This window comes from Bombina bombina, chromosome 6, assembly GCF_027579735.1.
Source record: "Bombina bombina isolate aBomBom1 chromosome 6, aBomBom1.pri, whole genome shotgun sequence".
In the NCBI taxonomy this organism is placed as follows: domain Eukaryota; kingdom Metazoa; phylum Chordata; class Amphibia; order Anura; family Bombinatoridae; genus Bombina; species Bombina bombina.
The window spans coordinates 900,252,577-900,277,281 of NC_069504.1; the positions used below are offsets into that span (position 1 = coordinate 900,252,577).

At 39.2% G+C, this 24,705-nt stretch overlaps 1 protein-coding gene across 1 annotated transcript in view; it reads right to left on the bottom strand.

The window, feature by feature from the left end:
- The window catches only part of IQCH (IQ motif containing H), a 369,607-nt gene that overhangs the window by 124,739 nt on the left and 220,163 nt on the right, over positions 1 to 24,705 (bottom strand). The window contains exons 15-16 of the mRNA XM_053719577.1: positions 16,777 to 16,897; positions 445 to 731 (exon numbers count right to left, since the gene is read on the bottom strand). Of these exons, the coding sequence (XP_053575552.1) occupies positions 445 to 731; positions 16,777 to 16,897 (408 nt within the window). The remainder of the gene's footprint in view (positions 1 to 444; positions 732 to 16,776; positions 16,898 to 24,705) is intronic.

A 24,705-nucleotide genomic window follows, 5' to 3' on the forward strand; every position in this document is an offset into this window, starting at 1 on the left:
AAGACAGACTTTATTGCTGCTTTATAGCTATTCTCATGGCACTGGAGATGCAGAAATGAAAGCTCCGGGCATCGAACTGATCCCAAATGATAGCGACAAGGCTGTGTGCTGACAGCTCAGTGTCTGCTAGCTTCGAGTGACTGTTCCCTCAGCTGTCTTTTAGTTTGACGTGTTTCTGGTTGATGTGTGTGTGCATAATTGGTCAGATCATCCCTGTGTGCACAATCTCAGGGTCAGTTTGTGGTCGGTCTGCATGTGTGAGTACAGGAGTAGATAATCTGGGTGTAAACATGAATGTTCTTGGTCAGTGTGTGAGGATTGGCTCCAGTAGTTAGAGTGTGAATAAATAATTAAATAATCAGCATATGATTAACTGGAGTGTGATCATGGGAGTACAGTATAATATAATCAGAATTTGTGTGCAATTGCATGGTGAACCCTCACCTGCTGCTCCAGGCTGTTGTGATCTATAAAGGTCAGCAGATCCACAGACAGGTATCCCAACATTCCACGAGTCCTGCAGACCTCTCCAATACGGGTACAGATGGAAGTGAGGGCATTTGGGGAAACAGAGCACTGGGGGACAGAGGTACCAATACTCTGAAGAGGACCAGGGCTATGAATCTGATCACCACAGGACATTATCTTGATCTCTCCGTCTGGTTCTATCAGTAGGTCGACAGTGAGACAGGTTATGCTCTCAGCAGGAGGAAAAGCTTCAATTACTCCTCCTGCAATGATACAACACATGAGCCATTTATACAATACAGTGCCCATATTATGATGGTGTGAAATGTGAAAGGCACGTATTAGAATATGTTCAAATCTCAACATGATTTTAAGTTATAAAACTCAGTGCTCAAGTGACAGCGCATAGCTCATGTGTGACTGTAACTATAACTGATATATGAATATCACAATCAGGGACACATCACAGGACATTACAAATGATACTGCTTAAACAGGTGTCAGTTAAACTTCGGCTACTTGGTTAAAGTACACATAGTTCCACTGCAATGATTATTACAACTTTTCGATATATATTTAAAAAAAAAATAATAAAAAAAAAATACAGTCTTCTATTTAGATATTAGACCAGACAATTTTCATGTTCCTCAAACTGATTTTGGTGCATAGAGACATCCTAATTGTTAGATATAAATCCTGCATGTACCTGAGAGATAGTCAAACTTGTGCACCCCAATCAGCATATCTATGCGCTGACATCAGTTCCATGCATGCCGAAACAGGACCGGTCTTGGAGTTAATAACATGCAGAAAGAGGCATTTAAAAACAAAAATAATAGATACATCACAAAGTTGTAATGATTTTGCACTGGGGCCAAACTATCCAATTTACATTGATTTGTTTCTACTCTAACAAGGAGAAAAAACAGTATATATCAGTTTTTTCATAATTAAATTACTTGATAGAGTGTTCTCGATATTGCCATATAAAAGTTTCCATTTTGTAATGATATCATATAGAAAATTAGACACTTAGTCCATCTCAGATACAGGTGTATTTGCACGCAAAAGAGCTTTCGATGCAAAAAAATCATCCCCTCTGATTTGTTTATTTGTAAACTAAACACAAAACATGCATTTTTGAAGTAAAGGTTTTTATTAGTACCATAACTATATAATATAAATAATTTTGATGGGGCTTGCTATCTGTTTTTTTTTAACTTATAGTAGACACCCATTACTATGAGTTTGTAAAATGAGCTCTACTAATCTACCAGATCATGGTAAGGACTTTTTTTTATTTATTCTACAAAGGAAACTAATAGTGAAGAAGTGACTATTTTTTTAAATAGGGCCCCAAAATTTCCTGTGGTAATGTGACAAACTTCTGCAATAACTATATCATCCAAAGTTTTATTTTAGAATTTAAAAAATTGTCATCTGCATGGTAAGTCTTCAATCATTGTAACCATAGGACATCTATTCGGCCTACATATAGTCATATGTTATAGCAATTCATGCAAATAATGATATTAGAATTGATTTGACTAATACGTATTTCTTTTCTCTTATGTAGCCGATATGGCTGTGCGCCGTAATAAGGATTACTGACATTCAAGGCCTGATATAAATCACCTATACCCAAAGCCATGGTTTCATACATAGGTTCAGATTACAAGTGGTGTGCTAATGCTAGCGCAGGAAGCAATAAGCAGTATTGCTGGACTGTGCTAAAATTAGAGAACAACTTCATATTACGTTAAGTCCATATTAAGTCCATAGTGAATCAGATTTACCAGAGAAGGTTTAGGGGCCCTCAGGCTCGCCAGAAACACCAGTTATGAAGCAGCGGTCTAAAGACCGCTGCTCCATAACCTGTCCACCTGCTCTGTGGAGGCGGACAGACATTGCCGCAATTCAACCCAATCGAATACGATCGGGTTGATTGACACCCCCTGCTAGCGGCCAATTGGCAGCGAATCTGCAGGGGGGCGGCGTTGCACCAGCAGTTCACAAGAGCTGCTGGTGCAATGCTGAATGTGGAGAGCGTATTGTTCTCCGCATTCAGCGAGGTCTGTCGGACATAATCCGCTGATCGGATTATGTCGGACAGACACATAATAAATAGGCCCCTTAGTGTGATCGACATCGCTCTAGCTCACTCTATACTTTTGTACAATGGATATTGCGACCGTGCTAAATACCGCTGATATTACAATTTTAAAGTTATGGGTTGTGCTCGAGCAAAAGCCCAAATAGCCCTAGAAGAGTTAGTTCAACCTGAGACCTGAAGTAAAGTGTAAGGGTTAATAAACAAGTTGGGCAAAACACATTGAAAACACATTAAAATAAGTAGTACACTCAAACATACACATTTATATTGATAAAAATGTTTTAAAAGGGTTAAAAAGGGATATATATATATATATATGTCTAAATCTGAGTATGTGTGTATATTTTGTGTAAATGTGTGTATTTATGTGTTCATATGTACACACATACATACATATTTACACATATCTACACATAGGTATACATTTTTGCTTTAAATCTTAGCTGAGAGCTTGTAAGTGAGTGCTGGACTTTCTCTGTGTGTTGTATTAATTTGTTTTGCAATTTTCCCTATGGTTCTTGCACCCAGACCTGTCTGGGGTTAACTGCCTGTGACTCTGGGGACAGCACAGCTTCCTGTGAGTGCCAGTTAGCACCCAGGGCTGAGCATTTTGCCGGGTCATGGGATGTGTACCCAGTCCAGTATGAGAGTGCAGTTCCTTTCCGTGTCTGGGGTGCTTACATAAGCCTGTGCACCCTTCACTTGTTCCCAGTTTGTTGGATTGAGAGCTTGCATTGTGTGGCTGTTTTAGGGTCCCAGGTTTTGGAAGGGAGCTTGACGTGGTACCTGGGCTTGTCCTATTTGGTCAGATGCGGTTACTAACCCTTCAATTTTTGCTTTTAATCTTAGCCGAGAGCTTGTAAGTGAGTGCTGGGTTTTCTCTGTGTGTTGTATTAATTTGTTTTGTAATTTTATATATAGTTCTTGCACCCAAACCTGTCTGGGGTTAACTGCCTGTGGCTCTGGGGACAGCACAGCTTCATGTGAGTGCCAGTGAGCACCCAGGGCTGAGCATGTTGCAGGGTCATGGGATGTGTACCCAGTCCACACAAACTTTTGAACCCTTTTTAATCAAATATGCAATAAAATTTTCTTTCATGTAATTAGCAAGAGTCCATGAGCTAGTGACGTATGGGATATACATTCCTACCAGGAGGGGCAAAGTTTCCCAAACCTCAAAATGCCTATAAATACACCCCTCACCACACCCACAATTCAGTTTTACAAACTTTGCCTCCCGTGGAGGTGGTGAAGTAAGTTTGTGCTAGATTCTACGTTGATATGTGCTTCCCAGCAGGCTGGAGCCCGGTTTTCCTCTCAGAGTGCAGTGAATGTCAGAGGGATGTGAAGAGAGTATTGCCTATTTGAATTCAATGGTCTCCTTCTACGGGATCTATTTCATAGGTTCTCTGTTATCGGTCGTAGAGATTCATCTCTTACCTCCCTTTTCAGATCGACGATATACTCTTATATACCATTACCTCTACTGATTCTCGTTTCAGTACTGGTTTGGCTATCTACTATATGTAGATGAGTGTCCTGGGGTAAGTCTTATTTTTCGTGACACTCTAAGCTATGGTTGGGCACTTTATATATAAAGTTCTAAATATATGTCTTTAAACTTATATTTGCCTTGATTCAGGATGATCAATATTCCTTATTTCAGACAGTCAGTTTCATTATTTGGGATAATGCATATGAATAATCAATTTTTTTCTTACCTTAAAAATTGTTTCAAATTGACTTTTTTCCCTGTGGGCTGTTAGGCTCGCGGGGGCTGAAAATGCTTCAATTTATTGCGTCATTCTTGGCGCGGACTTTTTTGGCGCAAAAGTTTTTTTTATCATTTCCGGCGTCATACTTGACGCCGGAAGTTGTTCGTGATTGCGTCATTTTTTTGACGTTTTGCGCCAAAAATGTCAGCGTCACCGGATGTGGCGTCATTCTTGGCGCCAAAAAAAATTTAAGGCGCCAATAATGTGGGCGTCTTTTTTGGCGCTACAAAATGTGGGCGTCATTCTTGTCTCCACCTTTTTTTCACATTATTTCAGTCTCATTTTTCATTGCTTCTGGTTGCTAGAGGCTTGTTCATTGGCATTTTTTTCCCATTCCTGAAACTGTCATTTAAGGAATTTGATACATTTTGCTTTATATGTTGTTTTTCTTTTACATATTGCAAGATGTCTCAAATTGACCCTGGATCAGAATCTACTTCTGGAAAGACGCTGCCTGATGCTGGTTCTACCAAAGTTAAGTGCATTTGTTGTAAACTTGTGGTAACTGTTCCTCCGGCTGTAGTTTGTGATGAATGTCATGATAAGCTTGCTAATGCAGATAGTATTTCCATTAGTAATATACCATTACCTGTTGCTATTCCCTCAACATCTAATACTCAGGATGTTCCTGTTAATATAAAATAATTTGTTTCTAAATCTATTAGGAAGGCTATGTCTGTTATTCCTCCTTCCAGTAAACGTAAAAGGTCTTTTAAAACTTCTCATTTTTCAGATGAATTTTTAAATGACTGTCATCATTCTGATTTGTCTGTTTCTGATGAGGATTTTTCTGGTTCAGAGGATTCTGTCTCAGATATTGACACTGATAAATCTTCATATTTATTTAAAATGGAATTTATTCGCTCTTTACTTAAAGAAGTTTTAATCGCATTAGAGATGGAGGAATCTAGTCCTCTTGATACTAAATCTACTAAGCGTTTAAATTCGGTTTTTAAACCTCCTATAGTTATTCCAGAAGTTTTTCCTGTCCCTGATGCTATTTCTGAAGTAATTTCTAGGGAATGGAATAATCTGGGTACTTAATTTACTCCTCAAAGGTTTAAAAAATTGTATCCTGTGCCATCTGACAGATTAGAGTTTTGGGACAAAATCCCTAAAGTTGATGGGGCTATCTCTACTCTTGCTAAACGTACTACTATTCCTACGGCAGATAGTACTTCCTTTAAGGATCCTTTAGATAGGAAGATTGAATCCTTTCTAAGGAAAGCTTATTTATGTTCAGGTAATCTTCTTAGGCCTGCTATTTCTTTGGCTGATGTTGCTGCCGCTTCCACTTTTTGGTTGGAGGCTTTAGCACAACAAGTATCAGACCATAATACTCATAGCATTGTTAAACTTCTTCAACATGCTAATAACTTTATTTGTGATGCCATCTTTGATATCATTAGAGTTGATGTCAGGTATATGTCTTTAGCTATTTTAGCTAGAAGAGCTTTATGGCTTAAAACTTGGAATGCAGATATGTCTTCTAAGTCAACTTTGCTTTCTCTTTCTTTCCAAGGTAATAAATTATTTGGTTCCCAGTTGGATTCTATTATTTCAACTGTTACTGGGGGGAAAGGAACTTTTTTGCCTCAGGACAAAAAAATCTAAAGGTAAATATAGGGCTGCTAATCGTTTTCGTTCCTTTCGTCAGAATAAGGAACAGAAGCCTGACCCTTCCCCTAAAAGGAACGGTTTCTATTTGGAAACCTTCTCCAATCTGGAATAAATCCAAGCCTTTTAGAAAGTCAAAACCAGCTCCCACGTCCACATGAAGGTGTGGCCCTCATTCCAGCACAGCTGGTAGGGGGCAGGTTACGATTTTTCAAAGACATTTGGATCAATTCGATTCACAGTCTTTGGATTCAGAACATTGTTTCACAAGGGTACAGAATGGGTTTCAAGGTAAGGCCGCCTGCGAAGAGATGTTTTCTCTCTCGCATTCCAATAAACCCAGTGAAGGCTCAGGCATTTCTGAAATGTGTTTCAGATCTAGAGTTGGCTGGAGTAATTGTGCCAGTTCCAGTTCTGGAACAGGGTCTGGGGTTTTACTCAAATCTATTCATTGTACAAAAGAAGGAGAATTCCTTCAGACCAGTTCTGGATCTAAAGATATTGAACGTTATGTAAGGATACCAACATTCAAAATGGTAACTATAAGGACTATTCTGCCTTTTGTTCAGCAAGGGCATTATATGTCCACAATAGATTTACTGGATGCATATCTTCATATTCCGATTCATCCAGATCACTTTCAGTTTCTGAGATTCTCTTTTCTAGACAAGCATTACCAGTTTGTGGCCCTTCCGTTTGGCCTAGCAACAGCTCCAAGGATCTTTTCAAAGGTCCTCGTACCCTTCTCTCTGTAATCAGAGAACAGGGTATTGCGGTATTTCCTTATTTGGACGATATCTTGGTACTTGCTCAGTCTTCACATTCTGCAGAATCTCATACGAATCAACTTGTGTCGTTTCTTCAAAGACATGGTTGGAGGATCAATTTATCAAAGAGTTTGTTGATTCCTCAGACTCAGGTAACCTTTTTGGGTTTTCAAATAGATTCAGTGTCCATGACCTTGTCTCTAACAGAAAAGAGACGTCTGAAATTGGTTTCAGCCTGTCGAAACCTTCAGTCTCAATCATTCCCTTCGGTAGCTTTATGCATGGAAATTCTAGGTCTTATGACTGCTGCATCGGACGCGATCCCCTTTGCTCGTTTTCACATGCGACCTCTTCAGCTTTGTATGCTGAACCAATGGTGCAGGGATTATACAAAGATATCACAATTAATATCCTTAAATCCCAATGTAGGACACTCTCTGACGTGGTGGATAGATCACCATTGTTTAGTCCAAGAGGCTTCTTTTGTTCGTCCAACCTGGACTGTGATCTCAACAGATGCGAGTCTGTCAGGTTGGGGAGCTGTATGGGGATCTCTGACAGCGCAGGGGGTTTGGGAATCTCAGGAGGCGAGATTACCAATCAACATTTTGGAACGCCATGCTATGAAAAGAAGTATCTCGGATACTTGTATGGGTGGAATCCAGCTCCTATCTAATCTCTGCGATTCACATCCCAGGTGTAGACAATTGGGAAGCAGATTATCTCAGTCGCCAGACGTTACATCCAGGCGAATGGTCCCTTCACCCAGAGGTATTTCTTCAGATTGTTCAAATCTGGGGACTTCCAGAAATAGATCTGATGGCCTCTCATCTAAACAAGAAACTTCCCAGGTATCTGTCCAGATCCAGGGATCCTCAGGCAGAGGCAGTGGACGCGTTGTCGCTTCCTTGGAATTATCATCCTGCCTATATCTTTCCGCCTCTAGTTCTTCTTCCAAAAGTGATTTCCAAAATTCTAATGGAACGTTCGTTTGTACTGCTGGTGGCTCCAGCATGGCCTCACAGGTTTTGGTATGCGGATCTCATTCGGATGGCCAGTTGCCAACCTTGGACTCTTCCGTTAAGACCAGACCTTCTATCTCAAGGCCCTTTTTTCCATCAGGATCTCAAATCATTAAATTTGAAGGTATGGAAATTGAACGCTTGATTCTTAGTCATAGAGGTTTCTCTGACTCAGTAATTAATACTATGTTACAGGCTCGTAAATCTGTGTCTAGGAGGATTTATTATCGAGTCTGGAAGACTTACATTTCTTGGTGTTCTTCTCATAAATTCTCCTGGCATTCTTTTAGAATTCCTAGAATTTTACAGTTTCTTCAGGATGGTTTGGATAAAGGTTTGTCTGCAAGTTCCTTGAAAGGACAAATCTCTGCTCTTTCTGTTCTTTTTCACAGAAAGATTGCTAATCTTCCTGATATTCATTGTTTTGTACAGGCTTTGGTTCGTATCAAACCTGTCATTAAGTCAATCTCTCCTCCTTGGAGTCTTAATTTGGTTCTGAGGGCTTTACAAGCTCCTCCGTTTGAACCTATGCATTCTCTGGACATTAAATTACTTTCTTGGAAAGTTCTGTTCCTTTTGGCCATCTCTTCTGCTAGAAGAGTTTCTGAGTTATCTGCTCTTTCTTGTGAATCTCCTTTTCTGATTTTTCATCAGGATAAGGCAGTGTTGTGGACTTCATTTAAATTTTTACCTAAGGTTGTGAATTCTAACAACATTAGTAGAGAAATTGTTGTTCCTTCATTGTGTCCTAATCCTAAGAATTCAAAGGAGAGATCTTTACATTCTTTGGATGTAGTAAGAGCTTTGAAATATTATGTTGAAGCTACTAAAGATTTTAGAAAGACTTCTAGTCTATTTGTTATCTTTTCTGGGTCCAGAAAAGGTCAGAAGGCCTCCGCCATTTCTTTGGCGTCTTGGTTAAAGTCTTTGATTCATCATGCTTATGTAGAGTCGGGTAAATCCCCGCCTCAAAGAATTACGGCTCATTCTACTAGGTCAGTTTCTACTTCCTGGGCGTTTAGGAATGAAGCTTCTGTTGATCAGATTTGCAAAGCAGCAACTTGGTCTTCTTTGCATACTTTTACTAAATTCTACCATTTTGATGTGTTTTCTTCTTCTGAAGCAGTTTTTGGTTGAAAAGTACTTCAGGCAGCTGTTTCAGTTTGATTCTTCTGCTTATAATTTCAGTTTTTTTCATTATTGAGATTAAAACTTTTTTTTGGGTTGTGGATTATTATTTTTCAGCGGAATTGGCTGTCTTTATTTGATCCCTCCCTCTCTAGTGACTCTTGCGTGGAAGTTCCACATCTTAGGTATTTATTATCCCATACGTCACTAGCTCATGGACTCTTGTTAATTACATGAAAGAAAACATAATTTATGTAAGAACTTACCTGATAAATTCATTTCTTTCATATTAGCAAGAGTCCATGAGGCCCACCCTTTTTTGTGGTGGTTATGATTTTTTTGTATAAAGCACAATTATTCCAATTCCTTATTTTGATGCTTTCGCTCCTTTCTTATCACCCCACTTCTTGGCTATTCGTTAAACTGAATTGTGGGTGTGGTGAGGGGTGTATTTATAGGCATTTTGAGGTTTGGGAAACTTTGCCCCTCCTGGTAGGAATGTATATCCCATACGTCACTAGCTCATGGACTCTTGCTAATATGAAAGAATGTTTTAATACATTTAATATGTTTAATGTTTTTGTTTTAATATAAATACTTGAAAGTCCAATGTTCTTTTTTATTTTTTAAATATATATATATATATATATATATATATATATATACATACAATATCTATCTTTATCTGCATATATTCATATAGGTATGTAGATATAGATATATATTTTACAAAAAAATTACAGATATATATAGAAAACAGAATTTATGCTTACCTGATAAATTTCTTTCTCTTGTGATGTATCGAGTCCACGGATTCATCCATACTTATGGGATATTCTGCTTCCCTACAGGAAGTGGCAGAGAGAACACCCACAGCAGAGCTGTCCATATAGCTCCCCCATTAGCTCCACCCCCCAGTCATTCGACCGAAGACTAAGAAGAAAAAGGAGAAACTATAGGGTGCAGTGGTGACTGAAATTTTTAAAATAAAAATATACTACCTGTCTTAAATAGACAGGGCGGGCTGTTGACTCGATACATCACAAGAGAAAGAAATTTATCAGGTAAGCATAAATTCTGTTTTCTCTTGTAAGATGTATCGAGTCCACGGATTCATCCATACTTATGGGATACCAATACCAAAGCTTTAGGACACGGATGAAGGGAGGGACAAGACAGGTACCTTTAACGGAAGGCACCACTGCTTGTAGAACCTTTCTCCCAAAAATAGCCTCAGAAGAAGCAAAAGTATCAAATCTGTAAAATTTGGAAAAAGTATGAAGCGAAGACCAAGTCGCCGCCTTACAAATCTGTTCAACAGAAGCCTCATTTTTAAAAGCCCATGTGGAAGCCACTGCTCTAGTAGAATGAGCAGTAATTCTTTCAGGAGGCTGCTAGCCAGCAGTCTCATAAGCCAAACGGATGAAACTTTTCAGCCAAAAGGAAAGAGAGGTAGCCATAGCCTTTTGACCTCTCCGTTTACCAGAATAAACAACAAACAATGAAGATGTTTGACAGAAATCTTTAGTTGCTTGTAAGTAGAACTTTAAAGCATGAACCACATCAAGATTGTGCAACAGACGTTCCTTCTTTGATGAAGGATTAGGACACAGAGAAGGAACAACAATCTCCTGATTGATATTCCTATTAGAAACAACCTTAGAAAGAAACCCAGGTTTGGTACGCAAAACCACCTTATCTGAATGGAAAACTAGGTAAGGTGAGTCACACTGTAAAGCAGATAACTCAGAAACTCTTCGAGCCGAAGAGATAGCTACTAAAAACAAAACTTTCCAAGATAGAAGCTTAATATCTATAGAATGCATAGGTCCCTTGAAGAACTTTAAGAACCAAGTTTAGGCTCCATGGCGGAGCAACAGGTTTAAATACAGGCTTGATCCTGACCAAGGCCTGACTAAATGCTTGAACGTCTGGAACATCTGCCAGACGTTTGTGTAACGGATATTGTCCCTTTAAGGAACTAGCTGATAATCCTTTCTCCAGTCCTTCTTGGAGAAAGGACAAAATTCTAGGAATCCTAATCTTACTCCATGAGTAACCCTTGGATTCACACCAACAAAGATATTTACGCCAAATCTTATGATAGATTTTCCTGGTAACAGGCTTTCTAGCCTGAATCAGGGTATCAATGACCGACTCAGAGAAACCACGCTTTGATAGAATCAGGCGTTCAATCTCCAAGCAGTCAGATGCAGAGAAATTAGATTTGGATGCTTGAACAGACCTTGGATTAGAAGGTCCTGCCTCATTGGCAGAGTCCACGGTGGAACAGATGACATGTCCACCAGGTCCAAAAGAAGTATTTTTCCAGCCTCCAGTTAAACTTTAAAAAGACCTTTATTCATTTCTTACAGGGTCCATCATATCAACAACGTTTCAAACCTATGCCAGGTTCTTAATCATGATTAAGAACCTGGCATAGGTTTGAAACGTTGTTGATATGATGGACCCTGTAAGAAATGAATAAAGGTCTTTTTAAAGTTTAACTGGAGGCTGGAAAAATACTTCTTTTGGATACATATTGGGGTCTGGCTAACCCTTTTCCTGTGCCCCAGAAGGAAAATAGGTGCTGTCTTTCACTATCACATTTACGTCCAGCAGGTCTGCATACCAAGTCCTGTGTGGCCACGCAGGCGCTATCAGAATAACCGAAGCTCTCTCCTGCTTGATTCTGGCAACCAGACGTGGGAGGAGAGGAAACGGTGGAAATACATAAGCCAGATTGAAGGACCAGGGCAGTGCTAGAGCATCTATCAGTACCGCCTGGGGATCCCGGGACCTGGACCCGTAACGAGGAAGTTTGGCGTTCTGTCGGGACACCATCAGATCCAATTCTGGTGTGGCCCATAGCTGAGTCAGCTAGGCAAATACCTCCGGATGGAGCTCCCACTCCCCCGGATGAAAAGTTTGACGACTTAGGAAATCCGCCTCCCAGTTCTCTACCCCTGGGATATGGATTGCTGAGAGATGGCAAGAGTGATCCTCCGCCCATCGGATTACTTTGGTTACCTCCATCATCGCTAGAGAACTCCGTGTTCCTCCTTGATGATTGATATAGGCTACAGTCGTGATGTTGTCCGACTGAAATCTGATGAATTTGGCCGCAGCTGAGGCCACGCCTGAAGCGCATTGAATATCGCTCTCAGTTCTAGAATGTTTATCGGGAGGAGAGATTCCTCCCGAGACCATAAGCCCTGTGCTTTCAGGGATTTCCAGACTGCACCCCAGCCTAGCAGGCTGGCATCTGTCGTTACTATGAGCCACTCTGGCCTACGGAAACACATTCCCTGAGACAGGTGGTCCTGAGACAACCACCAGAGAAGAGAATCTCTGGTCTCTTGGTCCAGATGCAGTTGAGGAGATAAATCTGCATAATCCCCATTCCACTGTTTGAGCATGCATAGTTGCAGTGGTCTGATGTGTAGGCGGGCATAGGGAACTATGTCCATTGCCGCTACCATGAGTCAGATTACCTCCATACACTGAGCCACTGACGGCCGAGGAATGGAATGAAGAGCTCGGCAAGTGATTAAAAGTTTGGATTTTCTGACCTCCGTCAGAAATATTTTCATTTCTACCGAGTCTATCAGAGTCCCTAGGAAGGAAACTCTTGTGAGAGGGACGAGAGAACTCTTTTTTTATGTTCACCTTCCACCCGTGAGATCTCAGAAAAGCCAACACGATATCCGTGTGAGACCTTTGTGAAAATTCTGGGAGCCGTGGCCAACCCGAAGGGAAGGGCCACAAACTGGTAATGCCTGTCCAGAAGGCGAATCTGAGGAATTGATGATGATCTCTGTGAATAGGGATGTGTAGATACGCATCCTTTAAATCCACGGTAGTCATATATTGACCCTCCTGGATCAGAGGAGGAATAGTCCGAATAGTCTCCATCCTGAAAGATGGTACTCTGAGGAATATGTTTAGAATTTTGAGATCCAAGATTGGTCTGAAAGTTCCCTCTTTTTTGGGAACCACAAACAGGTTGGAGTAAAAACCTAGCCCTTGTTCCTTTTCTCTTGGAACTGGGCGGATCACTCCCATGGTATGTAGGTCTTCTACACAGCGTAAGAACGCCTCTCTCTTTGTCTGGTTTGCAGACAATTGAGAAATGTGAAATCTCCCCCTTGGGGGGGGGGGGGGGAGTCTTTGAAGTCCAGAAGATATCCTTGGGACACAATTTCTAAAGCCCAGGAATCGTGAACATCTCTTGCCCAAGCCTGAGCAAAGAGAGAGAGTCTGCCCCTTACTAGATCTGGTCCCGGATCGGGGGCTACCCCTTCATGCTGTCTTAGAGGCAGCAGCAGGCTTCTTGGCCTGTTTACCTTTGTTCCAAGCCTGGTTAGGTCTCCAGACTGATTTGGATTAAACAGAATTCCCCTCTTGCTTTGCTGCAGGGGAAGCTGAAGCGGGACCACCCTTGAAGTTCTGAAAGAAACTAAAATGATTTTGTTTGGTCCTCATCTTATTTGTTTTATCCTGAGGGAGGACATGGCCTTTCCCTGCAGTGATGTCTGAAATAATTTCTTTCAGTGCAGGCCCGAATAGGGTCTTTCCTTTGAAAGGGATGTTCAACAATTTAGATTTTGATGACACATCAGCAGACCAGGACTTAAGCCATAACGCCCTGCTTGCTAAAATGGCAAAACCTGAATTCTATGCCGCTAATTTAGCCATTTGGAAAGCGGCATCTGTAATGAAAGAATTAGCCAACTTAAGGGCCTTAATTCTATCCATAATATCCTCTAATGGAGTCTCCACCTGAAGAGCCTCTTCTAGAGCCTCAAACCAGAAAGCAGCTGCAGTAGTTACAGGAACAATGCATGCAATAGGTTGGAGAAGAAAACCTTGATGAACAAAAATTTTCTTTAGGAGACCCTCTAATTTTTTTATCCACAGGATCTATGAAAGCACAACTGTCTTCGATAGGTATAGTTGTACGCTTAGCAGGAGTAGAAATAGCTCCCTCCACCTCAGGAACAGTCTGCCACGAGTCCTGTATGGTGTCAGATATGGGAAACATTTTCTTAAAAACAGGAGGGGGAGCGAACGGAATACCTGGTCTATCCCACTCCTTAGTAACAATAGTCACAATCCTCTTAGGGACTGGAAAAACATTAGTGTAAACAGGAACCTCTAAGTATCTCTCCATTTTACACAATTTCTCTGGGACCACTATAGGGTCACAATCGTCTAGAGTAGCTAATACCTCCTTGAGCAATAAGCGGAGGTGTTCAAGCTTAAATTTAAAGGCCGTCATATCAGAATCTGTCTGAGGGAGCGTCTTTCCTGAATCAGAAATCTCTCCCTCAGATAACAAATCCCTTACCCCTACTTCAGAACATTGTGAGGGTATATCGGATACGGCTAATAAAGCGACAGACGGCTCAGCATTTGTTCTTAACCCAGAGCTGTCACACTTTCCTTGTAAACCAGGCAGTTTAGAGAAAACCTCTGTGAGGGTTTTATTCATAACTGTGGCCATGTCTTGTAAAGTAAATGAATTAGACGCACTAGAGGTACTTGGTGTCACTTGTGCGGGCGTTACTGGTTGTGACACTTGGGGAGAGCTAGATGCTAAACCCTCATTTCCTTCTAACTGAGAATCATCTATTGCAATATTTTTAAGTGCTAAAATATGCTCTTTATAATTTATAGACATATCAGTGCAAGTGGGATACATTCTAAGAGAGGGTTCCACAATGGCTTCTAAACACATAGAACAAGGATTCTCCTTGGTGTCAGACATGTTAAACAGGCTAGTAATGTAACAAGCAAGCTTGGAAAACACTTTAATCAAAGTAAATAACACTTTAAACAAAAACGGTACTGTGCCTTTAAGAGAAAAAAAACTGCACAAACTCTGCAAAACAGTGTAAAAAAGCAGTAAACACAACAAAATTTTTACAGTAGCATCATAAAGCCTTAGTAACTTTGCACCACTATGCAAATAAACAATTAACCCCTTAATGTAAAAACCGGATTGAAAAAACTTCAAAACCAGTAAAATAATGTTCAGCACCTTGCCACAGCTCTGCTGTGGCACCTACCTGCCCTTTAGGAACGATTTGTGGGGGGAAAAAAACCTCTTTACAGCCCTCAAATACAGCAGAAATCTCTGGAGAAGTAGCTGGATGCTTCTGAGGTAAATAAACTGTGCAACTGAAAATAGGCCCCTCCCACCTCACTCGAAGTTACGGGGCCTAAAAAACACCACAGAGTGTTTCTTAAACTACAACTAACAAGTAATTGTAAATAGACTTACAAATAAGAATAGGTAACTTAAATCTGTGAGAAAAATTTCACCAACTGAGCCCTATCAGAGTCAGAGCTAGATTTGTATTATTTAGAAAAAATGTTTTTCTTATCCATTCATACACTAAAGTTTATTAAGTCAATATATTTAACCACACATACATTTAGCAAGAGCTAAAAATTAAAAACACTGCACCCAGGTAGAGCTATAGTTTTTAAATTAATCTGAAATCAGCATATAGGGTATCTTGCAGCATGAATATAAATATAGACTAAGCCCTTACAATCCGAGGGCTAAATTAAGTTTAATTTTACCAAGTATATTATAAAGCTGCAATTTACCAGACCAACGAGGGTGAGCAAGTTAAAAAAGGGGAAAGACAAAGCTTATCCCAGAGGACCCCTGACGTACGTTTCACAAAAAACGCTTCCTCAGAGGGGTCTTAAACTAGCCATGTGGGTTAATAACCCTTAAACAAGCCACAAAGACCCCTTAAATTCCCTCAAAAAACGTTTTATTTGTAATAAACCAAAACGTTTTTTTTACTATTAGTGTCACCAGTAACTATGAGCCCTTTATGCAAGCTTGGATTCCTCTTTTACTGAATACAGCTTACCTTTCCCTCATAGGGATATTGCCAGCCTTTTCTAGAAATAACACAGTCTGTCTAGAAAAAAATAGACTGAACATACCTTAATGCAGTTTAGCCTGCAAACTGTTCCCCCAACTGAAGTTTTCCTGTACTCTTCAGCCCTTGTGAGAACAGCAGTGGATCTTAGTTACAAAATGCTAAGATCATCATCCTCCTTGCAGAAATCTTCATCCTTTTTCTGCCAGAGAGTAAATAGTACACACCGGTACCATTTAAAATAACAAACTTTTGCTTGAGAAAATAAAAACTTAACATTTTTGTCACCACACTCACTTTGCCCTTCCTAGCAGTTAAGCAGGCAGAGAGAATGACTGGGGGGTGGAGCTAAGGGGGGAGCTATATGGACAGCTCTGCTGTGGGTGCTCTCTCTGCCACTTCCTGTAGGGAAGGAGAATATCCCATAAGTATGGATGAATCCGTGGACTCGATACATCTTACAAGAGAAATATATATTTAAAAAGAAACGTAGTTTATCTAGCGCACTTTCGGGTTAGTGTACGAGCACTAAAAGGAAAAAGCTTTCTTTAGCGCGCCCCATAGAAGTCTGTGGTGAGAGGGAGTTAGAACGGTTGCGATATCTGAAGTCCTGAAGTTAGCGCACCTGAGTCTTTTGGTCACATGCTTTTTACATTCAACTTATAACACCAGCACTAACCTGAAAGGGCTAATTTTTTACCTTGAGTGCAGTTAGCACTCATGAGATATAAAAAAATAATCGTTATACTTGTAATCTAGCCCATAATGTGAAAGTCTCTAAGTGAAGTTTGAAATCACATTTTAAATATACTTTAGTGTTTGTGTAGTCAGTACAGCCATTTGGATGCCCTACTGCTTGCACCGTTGAAAATGGACTCTGACTTGTCTAGATGCTGTATTACGGGTTGCGCATGTATGTCTACTACCTAAAGTAAATTCTCTTATAGCACTAAATATTAATAGGGGCCTTTTGCTTCTTACCTCGACTCACTAAATGCTGCAGAAACTTGTCCCATGTAGAGAAACGTTTCTTGTTGACTACCTGCGCATATTTCTCCAGTATCTGTGGGAGTTCATGCATTATCCTCAGCAGGACCTTTTCCTAAAGTGGAAGAAAGCACAGTCTGTGAGAATAGGCTAGAAACAGGGCCACAACACCTCTACAATTATATGTATAAACACCTTAACCACAAGTTTATTTAAAGGGACAATGTATTGTAAAACGTATTTCAATAACTTTTTTTTTTTATGAAATAACTGTTTCTGCTAATTAAAACCAAAACCCAATCAAATTGGTTACACTTGCAGGGAGAGCAGATATCATTACCTTATCTCTCTCTATAATTACACAATGTCCTACTTATCTCTCACTGTATACTCAAAGGCCAAAACTTTGAAAGAACACTGTAATATCAACATTTTAGTACCTCTCTGCCCCTCCATACTAAAAATGTGATTTCTTCTAAACATTCTTTTTTACATACACCTAGATTACGAGTTTTGCGTTAGAGGCTATGCGGTGCTAACGAGCAGTTTTGTCTCACCGCTCACTTACCTGCAGCCCTGGTATTATGAGTTTTCAGAAACCCGTCGTTAAAAGACAAGAAGTAAGCGTTGAGCAAAATTTTGCTTATTACCGCACTCCAATACCAGCGCTGCTTAAGTCAGCGGTGAGCTGGTGTAACATGCTCATGCACGATTTCCCCATAGGAATCAACGGGGAGAGCCGGCTGAAAAAAAGTCTTACACCTGCAAAAAAGCAGCGTAAAACTCCTTAACGCAGCCCCATTAATTCCTATGGGGAAATAAAAGTTATGTCTACACCTAACATGAACCCCATATCTAAACACCCCTAATCTTACACTTATTAACCCCTAATCTGCCTCCCCCGACATCGCTGACACCTGCATTATATTATTAACCCCTAATCTGCCACTCCGGACACCGCCGCCACCTACAGTATATGTATTAACCCCTAATCTGCTGCCCCCAACATCGCCGACACCTACATTCTATTTATTAACCCCTAATCTGCCTTCCCCAATGTCGCCGACACCTACATTATATTTATTAACCCTTAATCTGCCGCCCCCAACGTCGCCGCCACTATATTAAAGTTATTAACCCCTAAACCTAAGTCTAATCCTAAACCTAACACCCACTAATTTAAATATAATTTAAATAAATCTAAATAAATATTCCTATCATTAACTAAATTATTCCTATTTAAAACTAAATACTTACCTATAAAATAAACCCTAAGCTAACTACAAAACCTAACCTAAGTTACAATAACACCTAACACTACACTATAATTAAATAAATTTACTAAATTAAATACAATTAAATAAATGACATACAATTAGCTAAATTACATTAAATTAGCTAAAGTACAAAAAAACCAAACACTAAATTACAGAAAATAATAAACAAATTACAGATATTTAAACTAATTACACCTAATCTAATAGCCCTATTAAAATAAAAAAAGCCCCCCCAAAATAAAAGAAACCCCTAGCCTAAACTAAACTACCAATAGCCCTTAAAAGGGCCTTTTGCGGGGCATTGTCCAAAGAAATCAGCTCTTTTACCTGTAAAAAAAAATACAAACAACCCAACCAACAGTAAAACCCACCACCCACACAACCCCGGGAGACGTCTTCATCCAAGCCGGGCCGAAGTCCTCAACGAATCCGGGAGAAGTCTTCATCCAAGCTGGGCGAAGTGGTCCTCCAGACGGGCAGAAGTCTTCATCCAGACGGCATCTTCTATCTTCATCCATCCGGCTCGAAGCAGGTCCATCTTCAAGACATCCGACGCGGAGCATTCTCTTCTGCCGACGGACTAACGACGAATGAATTGCATCAGCCAATAGGATTTTTTTTTCTACCTTAATTCCGATTGGTTGATAGATAGGTGTCGATTCCCTATCATATGACAAAATGACTCGACTTCCGTTTGGGTGGAGCTTGGAAACAGCATGCTCCAGGTCTGTGCGGTGACTAACCACCGCTGAAATTTGCTACCCAAGCCATTTTACCACCTACCCCAGCATCTATGTGGGGTTCCCGGTGTGGTGGTACACACAGCTAAGACATTTGGGCTGAACGAAGTGCTGGAAGTCGCCATCCTTGAATTGGATGTATGGTCGTATGGGGAGTACCTGGCAGAGGCATAGTCTCATAAGCAGTATACTGGGGCAAAACTACCCTAACATCCCTTACCTGACTGCTGAAGCTCCGGAACCAGCGTATCTCAAGTTGTTCCTGTTCAGAAGAGAGGACCCGACACGCCGCGGACAGCTTCCTGTAGCATGTGACAGGAAGCCGGTCTAGAAGCCAACGCCTGTGAGGTGGAACGCTGCATTGCGGAGGGATCCGTGCTGGGCTGACTAACTGCACCCGGGCATAGTCGAAATTTTCAAGGCGGCAGACCGGGTACTCATGGTCCGGTAGGAGACAAAAGCAGCTGGATATTAAGTTCAGAGTGCCAGCATCAAGACGGTGGAAAGCTGGCAGAATCTGTGGCAGCCGCAAGTATTTCCTTCTTTATTTTTCTGTGTCTGCCTCTCTTAATACATATCTAAGCCAGTATCCCAGGGCTGAAGTGAGAGAGGTACAGGCCACAGTTGATTGTAGACGGGACTAACTGTTTATCTTACTAGGAAATGGTCACTATCATGCTGTTTGCCGGATAAACTGCATTGACCTCATAGTGACCCAGGTTTTCCTTTCCTGTCGATGTGTGCTTTTCCCACCTGGTCATTTTGCTTATTTCAGTGTGACTACTGTTAATTTATCCACTGTGACTTTTTTCTATGCTTAATGGGAAAGAGAAGTTGGGAGGAAAAGAAAAAAGCACAGGATAAAGACAAAACAAAGAGGGAAATTTGACAAGCTGTTTTCCATACCAGCAGGGTCCTAACTAGGGATACAAGATCTGGTATCCTTAAGAAAAAAGGAAGAAAAAAAAAATATATATATATCTTCTGATATATGTAAAGACTTGAGACGTTGCTCAAAAAAGTTTATGTGTTTGCATACCACTGCTACTTGTTATTCTTCCTCCTTTTATATTATATGCAGGATAAACAGTGGATTTATGCTAGAATCTGTTACAAACGTTGATTTTTGCTATATTGCTGTGTTTTTTTTTTCTTTTTCGTTTTTTTTTTGCTGAGCCCAGTTGTGATTCAATATTTTTCTGACTTTCTTTGATTTGGATATCTATGTAGCCCGTAAGCCCTCCCTCTGTTTTACTAATATTCAGTACTAATATATAAGGGTTAAAATATAGCTGAACTTAAAGTTTACATGGAGGTTCATCAAGCTCTGAATATTGTACCTTCCTGCAGAGATTTTTGCTTATAAATACCGTATTCATTTTTTTGTTTCTTATAATAGTTAAATTAGATAATACTGAGCTAGAGATTTTTATTGCCCGTGAAGATACATTAGTGCATGTTTTGATCTATTAAATCTTGCCTAGATTAATCTCTTTTTCAGATTAATATATAAAAATACAAAAGGGGGAGCGACTCTCCATTAGAAAATACTGCTTGTATAACTACTTGAACAGGCCTATTTCACTTTTTATTTTTGTTGTCACCTTTTTTTTTTTTTTAGTTATTTATTTATTTTTTTTTTCCTCACCACCCAGGGGGTACACTTTATATATTCACATATATACACATATCGAAAAAGAAAGGAAAGAGAAAGGGGTAAGGGCAGAAAGAGGGAGAGTAAGAAGGAGAGAGAAAAGAGAGAGAGGGGAGAAAGGAAAAAAGAAGGAAAAAAAAAAAAAAGTCCATAGGACTCACATTTATATTTTTTGTTTTTTGTACACACAACTTATGTTTAATGAGTTTTCGCCACGGCGTAGCTCTCAGTAACTTGATGCACATTTGGTTTTATTAAGTTCTCACTCTTGCATTTATTTAATGGAAAAATTCGTCACACAGACGAAAAAAAATTCACCGGTAATGCCTGCCAAAGTAAAGGATAAAAAATCCAAACCAAGTGATATTAGTCTCGATTCCACATTAAGTGAGTCACCTCTCCCCTCTTTTGATATTCAAATGTTGATAACACAGCTCTCAGCCGTGTTCTCACCACAATTTGAGATGATCAAAAATGAAATTGCGGGTATGTCCACTGAGTTATCGACTCTCTCCACCGAAGTCAGGCAGTTTTCTGCTAGAATTGGTGAAGCAGAGGACAGAATTTCGGACCTTGAAGAATATGGTTAAATCACTTAGATATAGGTCAAATGAATTCTAGGAAAGAGAGAAATGACTAAGCGAACTTTTAATCTTAAGATATATCATTTTATGAAATGACTGGAGTAAATATCCTGTCATAGAATATAGGTGGTATCGCCTCCCCCAGGAAAAGAAAACTTATAATTAAAACCTTGGCAAGAAAAAGACCAGATATTGTCTATATTCAAGAAACCCATCTTACTGACATAGAAGCTGCAAAACTTAAAATTAAATGGGTGGGTGAGGTTGTAGCCGCTTCCAGTATAGATAGGAAATGTGGAGTAGCGTTTTTATTTCATAAAAATCTTGAATATAAAATCTTACATATAGAGAAAGACCCTGAGGCTAGATATATTATACTTCAAATTCAGATCAATCAGATGATATATGTCCTATGTAATGTGTATGGGCCTAATAAAAATAGTAGAAGTTTTTGGGAAAAAATAAAAATTAAAATCTTTCCCTTTATAGGAGAGAATCTCATATTAGCGGGGGATTTTAACATGACATTATTTCCAGAATTAGACAGGTTCTGTAATATAGACGCTAAAGAATATAAAAAAACTGCCAAATACTTAAGAACTTTTTGTTCAAAACTAAAATTGGTTGATATATGGAGAATTAAACATCCAGATTCTTTGACATTTACATGTGAATCTAGAGCTCACAGAACCTTTTCTAGGATCGATCTTTTTTTAATATCTGAATCTCTATCAATTGCTCAAACTGTCACTGGAATTAATGATATATTGATATCCGATCATGCAATAATATATCTAACTCTTCCCTCCCTAACTAATTTAACAGGAAGAACGCAATCCCTATTCTTTCCACTGTATTTTTTGAATAACCCTAGATTTGCTAATTGGCTTAAGCAAAGATGGAAGGATTACTGTACACATAATATCTCTTATCTAGATAGAATTGAGACTTTCTGGGAAGCTGCCAAGGCGGTCCTGCGAGCTGAAATTAAGAGTTATTTAATAAACAGTAAAAAAAAAGCCAGGGCTCAAGAAATTCAGTTATCTAATAGAGTCAGAAACTCTTATAGAAAATTTTCTGAGGACCGATCCACAAGTAATTGGAATAAGTACCAGGAGGCGAGAAGAGAAAGAGATGTTTTTTTGGAACAAAAATCTCAAATGGAAGAATCTAAAATTAATAGTCAATTTAGAGGTCCTTATGGCGATTCAACTAAACACTTAGCAAAATTAATAAACAATAGAAAGAAAAAGAATTATATTCTAGCTATGAAAGAAAACGATATACGCCATACGGATTCAAAGGAAATTAATAGGGTTCTTTTCGCTTACTATCAGAAACTATATTCTAGTCAAGACAGTAATGTTCACAATCAAGATAGATTCTGGTCAAAGATAAACCTACCCCAGATTCAGGGAGCGGACCTAACATCTCTTAATGCTCCAATTGAGGTCGAGGAAATTAAAAAAACAATAGACAAGATGCGACTAAATAAGGCTCCTGGCCCAGATTGTCTTCCGATAGAATTTTACAGGATATTGGCCCCGGAAATCACTCCCATATTGGGAAGATTGTTTAATAATTATTTCCAATCGGATAGTCCTATCTCTTCGTACTTCTCAGCTGCCAACATTACTTTAATTCTTAAGAAAGGTAAAAACCCGGAAGAACCAGCCTCTTACAGGCCTATATCTGTGCTGAACACAGATTATAAAATATTGATGGCTATTATAGCAGATAGGCTCTCTTTATTGTTGGGTAATATTATCCATACAGATCAATCTGGTTTTATGAAATCTAGGACGTCTATAAAGAATATCCGTAAAATAGTGACTTTTCTTGATTATTCTCATAATTTAAACGAGAAGGAAAAAAGGAACCTCGCAAAGGATTGCGCGATTCTTTCTTTAGACGCCGAAAAGGCATTTGATGCCATTTCATGGGCCCATCTGTTTAGAGCATTACAGGAATTTGGTTTTAAGGACCAATTTTTGCAATTTATTCAAAAAATTTATAAAAATCCTATCTCGTTTCTTATTGTCAATGGTCATCTTTCTCAAAAAATTAGTCTAGGTCGGGGAACAAGACAGGGGTGCCCACTGTCACCCCTCCTATTTAATCTGGCATTGGAACCCCTAGCTATTCGTCTAAGGAATGTATTAGAGGGAATTAGTATGGGCTCCTATACTCTTAAGATCCTACTGTATGCAGACGATTTACTGTTGTTTTTGAAGAATTCATCTTTTTCAATCCCCACTGCGTTACAATGTTTAGATGAGTTCAGTTCATTTGCGGGCTACAAAATCAATTTTAATAAAAGCCGCAAGTATTTCCTTCTTTATTTTTCTGTGTCTGCCTCTCTTAATACATATCTAAGCCAGTATCCCAGGGCTGAAGTGAGAGAGGTACAGGCCACAGTTGATTGTAGACGGGACTAACTGTTTATCTTACTAGGAAATGGTCACTATCATGCTGTTTGCCGGATAAACTGCATTGACCTCATAGTGACCCAGGTTTTCCTTTCCTGTCGATGTGTGCTTTTCCCACCTGGTCATTTTGCTTATTTCAGTGTGACTACTGTTAATTTATCCACTGTGACTTTTTTCTATGCTTAATGGGAAAGAGAAGTTGGGAGGAAAAGAAAAAAGCACAGGATAAAGACAAAACAAAGAGGGAAATTTGACAAGCTGTTTTCCATACCAGCAGGGTCCTAACTAGGGATACAAGATCTGGTATCCTTAAGAAAAAAGGAAGAAAAAAAAAATATATATATATCTTCTGATATATGTAAAGACTTGAGACGTTGCTCAAAAAAGTTTATGTGTTTGCATACCACTGCTACTTGTTATTCTTCCTCCTTTTATATTATATGCAGGATAAACAGTGGATTTATGCTAGAATCTGTTACAAACGTTGATTTTTGCTATATTGCTGTGTTTTTTTTTTCTTTTTCGTTTTTTTTTGCTGAGCCCAGTTGTGATTCAATATTTTTCTGACTTTCTTTGATTTGGATATCTATGTAGCCCGTAAGCCCTCCCTCTGTTTTACTAATATTCAGTACTAATATATAAGGGTTAAAATATAGCTGAACTTAAAGTTTACATGGAGGTTCATCAAGCTCTGAATATTGTACCTTCCTGCAGAGATTTTTGCTTATAAATACCGTATTCATTTTTTTGTTTCTTATAATAGTTAAATTAGATAATACTGAGCTAGAGATTTTTATTGCCCGTGAAGATACATTAGTGCATGTTTTGATCTATTAAATCTTGCCTAGATTAATCTCTTTTTCAGATTAATATATAAAAATACAAAAGGGGGAGCGACTCTCCATTAGAAAATACTGCTTGTATAACTACTTGAACAGGCCTATTTCACTTTTTATTTTTGTTGTCACCTTTTTTTTTTTTTTAGTTATTTATTTATTTTTTTTTTCCTCACCACCCAGGGGGTACACTTTATATATTCACATATATACACATATCGAAAAAGAAAGGAAAGAGAAAGGGGTAAGGGCAGAAAGAGGGAGAGTAAGAAGGAGAGAGAAAAGAGAGAGAGGGGAGAAAGGAAAAAAGAAGGAAAAAAAAAAAAAAGTCCATAGGACTCACATTTATATTTTTTGTTTTTTGTACACACAACTTATGTTTAATGAGTTTTCGCCACGGCGT